A 15,113-nucleotide genomic window follows, 5' to 3' on the forward strand; every position below is an offset into this window, starting at 1 on the left:
ACCGTATTTATTCGAATAAGCGCCCAACCTCGAATTAGCGCCAACCTCGAATAAGCGCCCATACTAAAGGCAGAAAAAGTTAATAAGCGCCCAGCCTCGAATAAGCGCCCACCCCCTCCTCCTCCCAATCAAACTCAAATAAGCGCTCACCCCCACCCCACCCACCTGAAAGAATAAATTCTAATAAGAGACTTCCCCGAGGACGGAGTTTTCTTCAAAGTATTTTACAGAAATCTTGCGTTGTTACTTCTTCGCGTTTTGTTATTAGCATTTATTGTTTTGTTGCGAAGTAAACATACTTCACTTGCTGAAAATGGTGAAAATTTAATAAGCGCCCAGCCTCGAGTAAGCGCCCACCTCGAATAAGCGCCCACCCTCAAGGTCCAAAAATTTAATAAGCGCCCAGGGCGGTTAATCGAATAAATACGGTATACTCTTGATTAAACAAATTGGACTCCCGCGACGCGGTCGTCCTATTTTGTTAATCACTCGTATGATTACAGACCGAATTGGACTCCACTCAGTCCCGTTACCATTACTTATTATTATTATTATTATTATTATTATTATTATTATTATTATTGTTATTATTATTAGTAGTAGTACGTTATAGGCTCTCCAGTGCAAATCAAAGTGAGTGCCAGGTACCTTTTTTTAGGTTGATCAATCTCCAAACCAATACCTAGGAGGTTAAGGTTTTCCCAAAACTTTTCCCACCAAAATGAAGTCCACTTAATGCCCAGCAAGAGAAAAAAAATGAGGCAAGAAAAGAGAAAAAAGAGGGAAGGAGAGAAAGCGACAAGTAAAAGTCAAGACTGCTGTATCACTTTTAAACCTCGAAAATTTGCTTTCTGCGCATGCCCGAACTTCGCAAGTTAATATTTTGCATCTGGATTAGAAGGCCGCGAAGAACACCCTTGTAGTAAGTTTTATCTCTTTATAGCACTATAGTGACCAGAAAACCGCTCTACTAGCTTCAAAATGTGTTTTTCGGCAAAATCTCCAGTGGCGAATGGGTTAAAGGGAGGGAGTCAAAATTAAAGCAGGTGGTAGGAAGAAACAAGGATAATTATATTTTAAGATCGACCTAATGGTCCCTAATGAAAATGCATGTGTATAACTCAATGATCAGGGGCACCCAACGACTTTTTAACTAATTATTGTTTATTTTTATGGCCTAGAAATTTCTAAAAGTCGAGAAAGGCTAAATAACTTTCTGGATATAACCGCTCCATTCGTCTGCTAAAGATATTCGAAGTTTTTTTTACTTACCAGTTACATACGAGGTTCGAAACTTGTGATTTTCACATAAGGAGCGCGATTATTGTTAACAAAAGTTCTCTTGAAAATTTTGGTTTAAAGACAAAACGTTCCCTAGAATGTTCTAATGAAAGTACGCCTACTACAAACGTTCAAGTGCATGTGGATGATTCTGTTAGTTTTTTGTCTTTGGTTACTTCCTTTCTTTAATCTTATTTAAACAACAAATAGCTAGATTCTTTTAAATTCAGAGCACACTGAAGAAAGTGTGTCCCGTGTGTATTTCTGTCATTCTTGCGTGGCCGCCATCGAGTTTGATTATAGAACTATGGTGATATACAAGCAAAAGTTTCGTTGAGAATACTGCATGCTGATAACAGTTTTAACATTTTTGAATTAATTTTTAATGTAATTTTTATTTTTTTTTTGGTATTTTTTTTTTTTCAGTGAAATCGCGATTGTGGGTGTGTTTTCGTGGCTCGGGCTGCTAATTTGCGCGCTGGCCAAACTAAACTACCAGCTATACACAGGCTGTGATAGTTCAATAGCGATACTCACGCGTACGCTGATGTGACCTATTTAAGTGCCAATCAAAAGCGCATTGGGTCTTGTAACAAAAAAATAACGTTTGTAAATATTAAGTTGGTGTCCCCTATAGTAGCAAAGAAGTTATGACGTCACAAAAAAGTTACGCAACTCTGGGATTGGGTCAAATAGAAATCGGTAAAAGTACAATTGCCAAAAAAAATCATCGTGTTAGTGCAAATTGGTGGTGAAATCGTGGTACTATTACGCTCTGGTTACTCCAAAAAAAGCTTCTAAAATTTGTTTAGATCGTACCATTGATTATCCAAGTCAAATTTACAAGGATTTGTATGGAGTCATCAGTACGTAACGTTACATGCCTGGGTATGGGAATACACTGTAAATACATTCTTATCTTAAAGACAAGGGTGCACCTTCGAACCTTCAATAACGGACATCTCCCATCAAAGCAGATACTCCGTCATTCGTGATTATCTACGCCATATACAGACCATGCAAGTCTGGTCACAGGGGCCGATCCCCTCATTGCAGGTTTTGCTAGTGTATCACACAAACCTTAACGGCTGTGATTAAGGTGTAGTTTTCGGTAATTTAGCAACGAAATTCGTGCAATCGTATGCATATGTTGTGATTCAATTTCATTCCTGGTTTAAGTTTTATTTCCCTTTCTTTTGGCGTATAGTAATGCATGGTAATGAGTTTGGAACCAACTGAAGTACAGTTTAAACGAGGGATAATATTGAGCAACAACAAATACATCATGATCGGGGCCAAGTCACCCAAAACCATACCGGTCCTGGATAACAATACACTTATAAAAGCAATTTTTCCACTTCACAGGTATATTAAGAAAACGAAGTCAGTATAACTTTGCTCTCACGCTCAGGCGTTATTCACGCCGCGAAGCACTTGCTGTCAGCACGAAAAATATGATTTACACCAAATTTATTTAGTGCAAATGTGGTGCAAAAAAGTGCAAACTAAGGTCAAATAAAGGGCAAAGATGGCAAATGCCGCATTTTCTCACGACCCCATGTTAAAATAGGCAGGTATGCAAATGCGGTATTTACCCGTCTTTGCCTTTGATTTTCTCTTCGTTTGCACCATATTATTTGTCCTGAGCAAATTTGCGAAAATTTAATTTTTCGTGCATGGTACCTGTTTCCCCATGTACTTTCCGCTTCCAGCATGAAGAAATTCGCGAAAATATCCTGACAAGACAACTTTTGACGAGCGAAGTTTATTCAGCGTCCTAACGGTTTTAACTACAAAGTTACACTGCACAATGAATAATAACTTTAGCGCGATCTACAGCTAATTGGATATGAACAAAGAATGGTCCGTATTGGGAAAAACGATCTGAACAATTGTCGGCTAATTGAATATGCAATAGTGTATTGCAACAGTACCGAAGCTTTGCTGCTTATTAGAGTGCTAATAATATTTAATGTTTTTTTTTTCGTTATAAATACAATCCGATGTTTTGTACGGTGAAACCTGAGTGTATTTTAGCAATCATTTGGTAAGAGTATGTGTAGGTATCGTTTTAGAGTCTGAAAACTCGTACATTACACTGGTAAGACTTTTTTTAACTGACTCCTGAGCTGCAGATGCTTGTATTTACAGACTTCTTTTAACACTCCACTAAAAAACAATAAATTATGACATTAACCGATAACTTTGTGTGTATGATACCCAAGTGATTATGCTGTGCCATAACACTTGAATTTTCCAAGAGTGTGGTAGCCTTTTTCATCACTTCCACCTGTATCACCAAACCTGAGCTGTTTTACTGGAAGCTTTGTCTTGTCAGTAAGGAGACCACTGTCTTCACGCCATACAGCATCATTCTTATCACAGTTGCAGCCTCTGTTGGGATTTGCGCATGTGTTGTTCATCCCGCATGCACACTTGCCACTTCCAGGCGATGCTCCACCCCAATAGGTCATCTTAGTAGAATCACGTGACACCCACCATCCGGCTGGATCGGAGTAAAAAAAGAAACCTGAGTCTTGACACTCGTACTTGATAAACTGCTCGCAGTGTGAGGAGACACTGGTGAGACCGGCCAGCTGAGATAGACTCGCTCCTGTGTAATTAATATCACGTGAGTAACTACCATGATCGTCATATCCATCCACAATAGTCCTGCTCTCACTGTCGTGACTTATGTCTGTCACACCAACTCCATTCTTGTTTGTCATGTCACAGTACACTGAGAATGGCTCCAGATCTCCCTCGCCATCAGGATCAATGTTGTAATTTCCACTTGCTGCTGTAGGGTCTCCCTTCTTTAAATGGCTGCATGATAAAGCAACTGTAGAAAGATGGTTCGCTATTATTTTTAGATTTTTAGTTTTTCTTGTCTTTAATGATCTATTTAATGGACTTAAGAGTCTTGACAGAAGTACAAGTGCTGCAACCTAATAAAGGAGCTGAAAAGATGGTACTACGGATCTTACTTTGCAATGTGAGCGATATAAATAAGCCGTCAATACCTTTCGCACAAAGGGTGTGCACGTAGGATGAATGAATAATAATATAATTAATAATAGGTTTAGCCAAGGCTGAAAGCGAAATGTCCATTTATATACTTTTAATTACCTAAAACCAAAAAAAATCAAAACGAATAACCTTCATCTTATGCAAAGAAGTCCAGAAATTTATACTTAATTTATTTAAAAACAAAAACGGAAATTCGATCTCAGTAATAGTCTGGAAAAAGAATTCTAACCCATTCGTCTGCATTACTAAACCCCAACACCACGCCTCTCCCTCGTCAGACCCCTTTATTTGAGATGCTAATAGCCTATGAAATTTAATGTTTTATTAAGTCTATTTATTTTATTCTCAGAAACCCTTTGGTTTCGTCCAGTTCACAGTTTATGTGTAATGTGGGTCAATCTAACTGTCTGAAAGGGATTCTCTCCAAAGTGGTAAATTAGGCCAATTTTTGTGTTTAGAATATGCTTCCTTTCCGAATTCAGATCGACAATCCATTACGTGTAAGCTACCCTTTACTAATCACAATATCCGATACTCCGTAACTTTTCCTTTAGTTATATATTTTTGTATATCTTCTTGCAAAAAGACCCAGGGAGGTTGTTAAATAACCATAATTTCCAGTCTACACAAACTGCCCTTTCCGTGGCAGTGTATTTACACAGCTAAATGTATGCTAAATCTAACTTGAACTACAAATTGTAAACGTCACAACAATGATTAATGCATTCCAAAAAGGCGAAGGCATTTTGGTAAAGTTAGGAGTCTGACGGTAAAATAATTGACAGATCTCTTCGGCGTCAATGAACACTGTGAGTTAACACAAGCGCGAGTCACAAGCAATATTCCAAACATTTTCAGACATTTCACTGAAGCTCAGTAATACGAGAACTGCGTTTTCCCTACAGTCTTTCTCTTTCCATTTGCACCACACAATTAATTATTTTAAGCTTAAGCTTCCGTACATTAAACGCCAGCCCTGATTTACATCACCTTTCCGTCTTAGGAGCCTTGGCAGCTGTTGTATTTCATTTTTCTGGCGGCAGTACAGGAATACGATAATTTTAAAACTCGACTGAAATAAAAGGCTTAAGTTGTTGCCAAGTACTCTGCCCTCGGCAAAAAAAATTCTAGATCCCGCACAGGTTTTCGCGCCTGAATTCACCTGTCCAAATTTAAAGCTAACCTCGGGGGGCTGGGGTGATGGAGATAAGGTTGTTTCTCGAGTTTGACCAATGGCGTGACCAAGTAAAAAGTAAAGCCTTACAAATTAATTTCCATACATTTGGTCGTAAACCAATCACAGGAAATGGAAATCTAGATTAGTGCTCAAGCAACTCCGTCGGTTGTTCCTAGAATGGCTTATTTTTCCAGAAAACTAAACGCAACGTACACGTCTGAGAATCCCTTCCCTACCCTACTGAGTTTTCTGCCGACTTGACTTCACGTTTAGTGTGAGTAACACATATGTACGAGAAAGGCTAAAAAACCTTCCAACCTTATGATTGGTTTCAGCTCCATAAGACCATTTTAACACGAGTTCCCCCTTATACCAATAACATTGTAGGACACCACAAATGAAAGCAAGGCAAACTAAATAGAACAATAATAACAAAGATAAAATAATTTAAAATGTAATACTTCGATCGCTAATTGTTTCAAACTATTTAATTTTTTTATATCTCTTCATTTCTTAAATCTCGAAGCCTGTTCTGGAAAGAAATTATTCCCAACATGAACAAGACGAAGTATACTTGTCGTCAGTTAAATAGCAAGGTCATAAAAAGTGCAGCATTATGCTTTGTGAGCACGATAATCGTGGGAAAGTGTAGTATTGTAAAAGCGCAATGCGTATGCAAAATTGACCAAGGAGGACTACAGAAAGCCTAGAATGACGTCTGTATAGTAGAGACGCTTGTGATAAGGCCATTTGTGGTAAGAATCTTCTTTTCAATGTACTATGTTGCTTTTTGCGCTTATAGAAGTTCTTTTTGCATAAGAGCGATGTTTATATCTCTTTCACACGGGTGAGAAATGTAGCATTTTTCTTTGGAGCTATCAGTGCGCAAGGCCCCCAGAAAGCCGAGGAAAAAAAGCAGCAACTGTCGAAGAATACGAAAATGACGAAAGCAACGATGAAGCATTGACTTCAAGTCAAGTAGCAAGTACTGGATTCCTGATTACCTCACCATCGTCAATGGAAGGTTCTGTCCATGCATCAGCCCCCTTGGAATGCGACGTGGAGAATGTCGCACAACAGGTAGTAACTGTGAATGATTGCAATTAAAATTTGTCTTGTGTTCTTAGCGCTAAATTGTTTGAAAATCCAGACGTTTCGGGACTACTGTCCCTTCATCAGTGGAAGATGCCGTTACACTGCACGCGCGTCATTTTATTCAAATGTGGCAACATTTGAGGCTCCCAGCTTCCAAGAAAAGCGCCTCGGCATGGCTGCCAAGATATTCGATGGAGTTCATCGTTTGGGCTGCAGCGCAAGCCAGGGCATGCACGACATCAGCTTCAGAGGACGAGCTGAGTGATGATGAAAGCGCAGATGAAGGAGTATTGGCAGCGGCAGACAAGGAACAGATTCGTGCGTTGTGCATGGACGAGGGACTGGACGAGCGTGATGGTTCACCTGTCGGAGTGAGTGTGCAGGGTTCAACGGACGAGACTGAGGATGATTCGGACGCGAGTAGTCAGGATGAACAGACCATCAGTGCGTTGAGAAGAGTTATGGAGCCATAAGCGAACAAGTGACCCTACTTCCGAGGGATACATCAGAGCCCATACCGAAACAAATTGAAAACGATCTGGCAGGCCTCTGGCAGCAGACTCTCCAAGAAGACTTGAAGAGAAAACGAGAAAGAGCACTTGCCGCCTTCCAAACACCTTGGCTACTAGAAATGGAGCAAGAACTATACAAGCTCACCTGGACCCTAGAGACGTCAGACATGAATCAGGAGAGAAGGATGTCTATGGAAGCCTATCGCGAGGTCTTGCAAGATAAGCTGACGAGGTTTCACCAGAACTATGGTACGGACGGTTGCCATTTCGCCCTGGAGCAACGAAAGTGATCATGCGTCACCCTAGGTCTCCTGAAGAAAGAGCAAAGATTTCTTGTCACCAGCCTCTTCCAAGTTCTGCCGAACGAAGACGACTTGGGCGAATCTTTCAGATTGGATGGTCACAGAGATGGAAGCACCACCTGCAAAAAATCAGTGGATGCCGCACTTTCAATTACAGACACATATCTTCATAACGCCATTGCCACGCTCGCAAACGTTCAGTACAGCCCCTCCCAAGTGTCACCGACGAGCCACTACCAGTGACTCCAGGAAGAGAAAGGGTGCTTCCTCGAGGAAGCAAAGCCAGCGAATCAAAACCTTTCGTCAAACAAACAAAATAGATAACCATTTCCCAAGTCAAAATTAGGTTATTTTGTGTAATACGACAATAAAACGATGCTTGTGATGGTCCGAGTCATATTGTTGATTGCCTTTTTAGTTATATTTGAAGGATGTCTTTTTATTCTGGCATAAATGTAAAGTTCTAGGGTAAGTTAAAAAGTGCTAGGGTAACTAAGAAAGTGATCCGAATCTTCGCGCTGCACGCCTCAGCAGTGAGCTGGCAGTCCTTCCCTTTTGAAAACGAAATTCGCTATCTCTGAGAATCGCTTTCCATTGACCGTAGCCGTATCGCTCAATGCCTGCTTTAAGATAATTGTCTTCTTCGGGGGTGAACATCAGACTCTTTTTTCTCGCCGGGAAACGTGATACTATAAAAGCATTTTCCCGCTCTAGTCTTGGGACACCAGAAAGACGCTCGGGTGGTGTTTCTGCGATCGTTTCTCCCTCGTCGTTTGAGGAAGTATCAGTTTTGCTACCATTTCGATCTTCAGAAGACGCAGAATCGCCTGAACGCCTCGAGCGCACGCCAATTTCAAGCACTGCCCCTTTGTCTCCATACAATCTTTACAAATGTTCATGTGCTTGACTTGCCACCTCGCGCGATCGTTGCTTCTGATAGTGAACCCTTGCAACAACAGAGTTATGTTTCTGGTCCTCGGAGATTGTGCTCTGCGCGCTGCTGCTCAGCTGTCTGGAACTCGCGGTCTCCACTATCTGTTGATAGCGAGTCGGCTGAACGTACTTTCCCGTTGCATCAAAGACCAGTTTACTCATTAGCCCTCCCACCTTTAGGTGCTGCCCTCCATTTCTTGTGGCCATTACAAAGTCGCAGGTCGGTCTGAGTAGGGGGCGAATGTGGTTGATGTAGCCATCCAACACTTGCATGCCCGTCTCAGTCAGGTAAAGAGAATCGAAGCCATATTTGCCAGCCATTTTGAACATTTTCTGGTCTACAAATCCACCGTTAGTCTTGGCTTTGTTCACCATTTCCATTGTTAATATGACATGGGGCACGAGCCCTTGACGTTTATAAAAAAAATAGACGGCCACAAATTTGGTACCAAAAGATAAATCTGTTGGCAAAACAGCACCCGGTTTCTCCTTGCATGATGTCAGCACGCCGTCGTAGCGCGGCAAGGAGTGACCCACGACTTCCAAAAGTTCTTCTAGTGTGGCCCAGTGCCCCTTGGCTTCTAAGGCATTGATGTGGAGCTCACTGGTTCACTGCAACCTCATCATTTTGGAAACGGTTTTGCGCACCTTCTGCAAGTAAATTTCTGTTGAAGTCAGCCCAGTCAATACCGATTCCGATGCTCCATTCACTTTTCGATAATCCACCAATTCTACAATGGCATGCAAGTAGCCTATGCGTCCAGTATGCCCGAGGTGCCAATCATCCTGCATCGCATCAACAAACTTAAAAAGGAGACTCGGTGAACATAAACTAAAGTCCACAATATCAAATGTGACCTCCTCTTCGTCCTCGCAACAAAATTTGAGAAACTTTTACGTCGTGTAATCTTCTGATCACTGGCTTCACATTTTGTGGTTTCATCGACATTAAGCGTATCGATTTGAGCACTGTCTGCCTTCTCGTCGAAGTAATAGTACCAACTGTGCTTGTTCTTCACGTGTTTTCTACAGCATCTTTGAGTAGTAAATCCATCGTGGTTACAAATTTGCTCTGGGCAGTGAAAAAGACCATCACATTCATCCTCTTCTAAGTGAAGTCTCTTTGGTTAAGGCGATGCATTTGATAACTTTGATCAGTTGACATCCTTGCCCCGTCTGTTCATCTTAAGCAATAGGTTGAAATCGATAACTTCCTAATATACTCGCAAAAGGTTCCTCAAGAGATCATCCTATTCACCAATGAGATATTTGTTCACTCATCTCGGCCCACACTTGGTCATTCTTGCCCCTTGCCCCATTGTTTCCTCGTCCGTATTTGGTACACAATTAATCAAAAGGAACAAAGGCACAAGCCTGAACTTGCCCGGACCAGCCCCAACGAGATTAAGCATGCAGCCGGCAAGTCTCTTACTTAACTTGATTGTTGAAGGGTATATGTATTGATAAATTTGTATGGAGAAGGTGATGGACAGTAATTTCAGATAGCCTATGATAAATAGGAGCTATTGATCCCTATTCCTTTTTACGCTTTGCGCAAAATAGAACGCTACTTCCTTTGACAAAAATTCGGAACCTGAAGAGGAGGAGTAAATTTGGTAGCAACGCTAAGTCAGCATTCAATTTAAACAGCCTAATTTAATTGATTCAAAAGTCGCACTTCACATGCATTTAACTCTCGCATTAAGTTCAGCACATGTGCAATTCGACGTTTTAGCCGGGCCTTAGTTATCCCACATTTCTTTATAAAATTTCCATTGCTTACGGTTGGAATTTTTTCTAAATGTCCACTGCTACCGCGCGTGCGTCATATTAAATTCTGGCCCTCCGCGGGGCCCTCTCTACACGAACTCTTGCTCAATCACCAAGAAGGCTATACATAACCCACTTGCATTTGACGTTTTTCTTATTTTAGAAGCGCTGCTGGAAGCAAGATGGTCTGCTCTAGAAAGGAATTTTTTCATGAAATTACTGCCCCGACAGGGCTACCCAGAGTGAAAAAATTAACAACCGCCTTGGAGAAAAGATTGCTGTTAACGCAAGGTAGGCCTGTTGGTCAGAGAACGACTTCGAACGAACCTTAATTCGTCACTGCCTTTTGCCAAAGTTCCCAACGGACCCAGTCCCAGGGCTATAATTTAGCCGGGACTGACTGCCGTAATACATGGGAAGAGCCAAAACTGCTTTTCTTGATAAGCCCGTCCCCAGGTTTGGTGGCCATGTTTCGCACGATTTTCCCATATTTCATTAGCTTGGTGGCTTTGCACGAAGAGTTCTAAACATAAACGGCCACGAAAGTATGAAACGCAGACAGCCACTGATTTATATTACTTAATTGCTTAGGCGGCGAAGCACGCAGGGGCCGATGAATTTTCAGAAGGTTTGAGCGATATTGCACAATTGTCAAAGTTGGGGCTAGGAAACACTAATCATGACCCCAAATCCACATATTCGTGTGCCCATATTTTCTCTTTTAACTCATCTTGTTTTAACATTAAGAGTTAAATCAATAAGGTAATCCAGAAAAGGACAGTTCTCGCTGGGATTGGCCTGGGTCTTTTTATAGTTTGAAAAGCTTGCGTGCTGTCAGGGTGTGGGTGATTACCTGATCCTTGCACAGACGCGGAGAGAACCGTGGGAGTTGTTACAGCCGTTGCTGGAGCTGGGGCGTTAGTAGCCGGAGTAGGCGGCTGGAGAACATCTGTGGATATGCCAGTCTTTATCGCTCCGGTTAGTGCAGAAGATAATGAGGCAGTGAACAGATCAGGATCGATGGTCATCGCCGAGGTGGTTAGCGCCTCTGTTGTTGATGTTAACGATCCGACGACAGCTGGAGTGACAGATGAAGATGCTGGTGTAGATAGCTCACTTGATGGCCTGGTGCTAGCGTCGAGAGCCGAAGTGGCGGGAACGTCTGAAATTTATTTTCAAAAGTAAAAGACGTAAAAGAGTTAGATCTGGACTTAGATCTTCCCTTAGACATCGTTTCCATAAAACTTTCCAAAAGATCCGCCCTGTAGTGAACGCATATTGGCTTTCCTGTACCCGTGCTTGTAATGCATTGTGGGAATAGTGTGAATATATGGCGGACTGAAATGTGCGTTGTTTTTCTAAGAGTGCAATCCAGAGTCATCGAGGACCAGTCTGGCGTGCAGACACTATAAGCCCGTAGTACCCCGCATGAAGATTTTAGTTTCGTACATCCGTGCGGCCGTGTAATATCCTCTATTACTATTTTACCTGAAGCCTGCTCGCAGTTTTCTCCTGTGAAGCGTTCTGTGCAAACACAGAGGTATCTCTTGCTCGTATATCCTGTGAAGCACGTCCCATTGTTAAGACAAGGATTACTAGCACAAAGGTTCTAATGGAGAATATACAAGTTTTAAGATCAGATATAAAATTATTTACCTTGTTGAGATCGTATAAGATAGAAAGGGTGTTATTTAGATCTCTCGAACCTATCGATAACTTCAGCAAAATTCAAGTGTTTTTTCCATCGAGGTTGAAAGATTTGGGATTTTTCTGGAATTTTCGATTTATAGGGGCGAATACATATATTTATATATCATAATTATTATAAACTTCAGTATCATTATCATCCATTTTCTTAGTCGATATCGTGATCATCATTTTCATCGGCAGCAGCAGCAGAAACTCATCGGGATCATCAGTCATCCGCCTACGTAAAAGGCTTTAGTGTTTTTTTATTTATTATTATTTTTTATCGAGAATTAGTGATACATACATTAGGCTGTCGGTGGTTTATCTACTTATGTTTTAAACCTATTTTTCATTGGTACCTCACTGGTGCCTCTATAATCCAGCCGTGTCTTGGTTTAAGATGTTGTGGGTGCTGTATGTGATCTGAATCACTAAGCTCACACACAACTTTGTCGTTTACAGGCGGACCAATGTTTACTGACACACATCTACTCTCCATGACACATCTGTGATGACAAGGTGTGTATATTCCAATAGTAAGATTTAAAAACACGTGATCTGCCAAATAATGGCCATCGACCGGTGGAAGGAACTTGAGGCGACGACAACCATCTGCAAAGAAAAAGGAAGCAAATGGCCTTGCCTTGTTGGCATGTAACAAGAGCCATAATGGCTCTTGGATGTAATGAGTAGACTCTTAAGTATAAAACATTGATCGGAACAGCTGATACCGACTCGTAAAAATCAGAATCGGCCTGAATAATTGTCGTGACCTTTCTCATTGTCACCTTTCCCTTAATGGGTGATCTCAAAAAGAATACGTTCAGTAGAAAGAAAAAGAACAAAAGGCAAGCTTATGGGAACCAAATCCTGATTCGCCTAAAAGAGAAATTGCATGTTCTATGCGGTGTTTTCAAAGTCAAAGTTCAACGTTCAGCTAGAAATGAGAAGAGGAGATATCTTCACAGTCTTGCAAGAGTGGTAGAGGCTGCTATCCAGCACAAGAAACAAGAGATAATTCATAGGATCACAAAGTATTCGTGGAGGCCATTGGACTGCAAAAGCACCTATATCAGGTGCATAACGTTCAACTGAGAGGTACCAGGAAGAGCGCTGGGCAGAACACTTTCAGGAAATACCTGAAAACGGGGTTTCAGAGGACCAACTATCACCTTGATGTTAGTATCAAACCACCTGCTAAGGCAGAGTTTTACCATTAGAGATCTCTAGTATGGCAAGGCGCTATGGGATACCACTTGACTGGAGCAATTCACACCGAGTTCCTAAGACAAACACACGCTGTCTCACTTTACAGCAAGTAGCCCAAAAGTGTGACCTCCTTTAATTAATACACGTTCTTTCATGAAGGCATTAACCAATCAGAGGTCGAGGACAGTTTCCAGCTGGCTTGTGACTGGATTAAATCTGCACGAAAGAATGTGAATAAATTCAAAACGGTCACACTTTCGGGCTCCTTGCTGTAACCACTAGCGAGGTATATGATTATCACATTTCTGTTTCACCAAGTAAAATCTTTGCTAACGTCACAGTGAATTATCTCTCTTTGACGGGGGGTGGAGCACTGCACCAATTCCGATGTTCGATATCCAGCATCCTACATCAATCCTGTGACGTCATTTTCTCGCCAAAAATTGGCAAGTCGAAAAACTTTTATCCAGCAAACTTTGAGGTCGAACAGATAAAAGCTGCAAAATTAGTTCCTAGGAGGGTGTTTCAGGCGTCATTTGCGCCCACCGTGTATGGATTGCGAACAGGCCTTATACGGTCAACTAACATGTTTTTCGGCCTTTCGTTTATATTAAAAAGCGCCTCGGTCAATTTTGAGCTTTGCTTGAAATATTTAATTCGATGCCCACTTCATGTAGAGTTTCTTGTAGGTAAGTATGTCTAAATCAAGAGGCAGTCTCCATAAACTGAAGCGTTCCACTCGATTTCGGACTCGACAAAACTTTTTCCTTCTATTTTTATCATCAATACTACTATCCATCCTAATAACGACATTTCATTGCTGGACGACCGTTAGCGGCTAAAATATGCAAATTTTGGATGCTGTTTTCCACGGGGAAAGTTTCCCCGGATTTTGGATTCTACAAGCAAGAATTTCCCAGATTCTAGAATCCGGATACCCTTACATAGGGCGAAGTACTAGTCAGACATTTTCGGACCTGTTCACGCATATTCATCGGGCAGTGGGAAAATTTCACTCCAAGATAGGTATAATTATTGACGATTTCAATGTTTTCATTGCTAACTACAAAATTATGTTTATCTATTGCTGATTTTCTACACTAATTCTGGATCCGTAGTCAAATACTGCGGGACTTAATGAAGTTATCTTTTATGCTATGCCATAGCACTTCAGTTTTCCAAGAGTATGGTATCCTTGGTTGCTGTTTGCTGCATCACCATGCACGAGCTGTTTTACTGGTAGATTTGTCTTGTCAGTCAGGAGACCGCTGTCTTCTTGCCATACTGGGTCATTCTTATCACAGTTACAGCCATAAATGGGATTTGCGCATGTGTTGTTCATTCCACATGCGCAATTTCCACTGCCAGGTAATGCTCCACCCCAGTACGTCATCTTAGAAGAATCACGTGACACCCACCAAGCATACCCGCCTCTTAATATCATCGAGTGATAACACTCATACTTGATAAACTGCTCACAGTGTAAGGAGACACTGGTCAGACTCGCTAACTGAGACAGACTGGCTCCTGTGTAATGAATGTCACGTCTGTAGCTGCCACACGGCCTCCCCAACCGAGGCCGTCACGCACCTTTGTTGTGCTTTCGCTGTCGTGACTGATGACCGTCACGCCAACACCGTTTTTTTCAGTCATGTCACAGTACACGGTAAATGGTGCCAAACCTCCCTCGCTATCTGGATCAATGTCATAATTTCCGCTTTCTGCTGCTAGGAAGAATTACTTTATAGAACTGCATGAATTATCTGCAAGGAAAACAGTATTATGTGATCCTCGGTTTATACTAGCAAATAGCCCCCAGGATAACAGCAGTTTCAGTTTTAAACACTTAGAACTTTTTAGTAAACCATTTTCCGTTTTTTTTTTTCTTTATTTTTTTTTTCCTTTTTCTGTTCTCGTTTACCAAAATTAACAGTGCCTTGGTAATACATTCAAGATATCCAGGATTTCTTGTGATATTTTAAACTTTCAAAAGAGAAAGTTATAGCAGCCTTAGGCTTGAAGACTTTGCTTAGATCTTGGAAACTTCTTTCGATTGACCGCGGTGAAGTCAGTATTATTCATCAGAAATAAAACTGAAGTGGAAAAAACGATGCA

General features: G+C 41.4%; 1 protein-coding gene and 2 pseudogenes across 1 annotated transcript; all 3 read right to left on the bottom strand.

Annotated features, from left to right (window-relative positions):
* Positions 1-3,409: 3,409 nt before the first annotated feature.
* On the bottom strand, positions 3,410-4,099 carry LOC140926651 (neurexin-4-like). The gene has a single exon (XM_073376369.1). It carries the CDS (start codon positions 4,008-4,010, stop codon positions 3,510-3,512), a length of 501 nt encoding a protein of 166 aa, XP_073232470.1. The 5' UTR covers positions 4,011-4,099; the 3' UTR covers positions 3,410-3,509.
* Positions 4,100-7,889: 3,790 nt separating this feature from the next.
* Positions 7,890-9,514, bottom strand: LOC140925664 (uncharacterized; annotated as a pseudogene).
* A 4,495-nt stretch (positions 9,515-14,009) lies between these two features.
* Positions 14,010-14,750, bottom strand: LOC140926652 (contactin-associated protein 1-like; annotated as a pseudogene).
* Positions 14,751-15,113: the final 363 nt, after the last annotated feature.

The sequence above is a fragment of the Porites lutea genome, chromosome 2 (assembly GCF_958299795.1).
Source record: "Porites lutea chromosome 2, jaPorLute2.1, whole genome shotgun sequence".
In the NCBI taxonomy this organism is placed as follows: Eukaryota; Metazoa; Cnidaria; class Anthozoa; order Scleractinia; family Poritidae; genus Porites; species Porites lutea.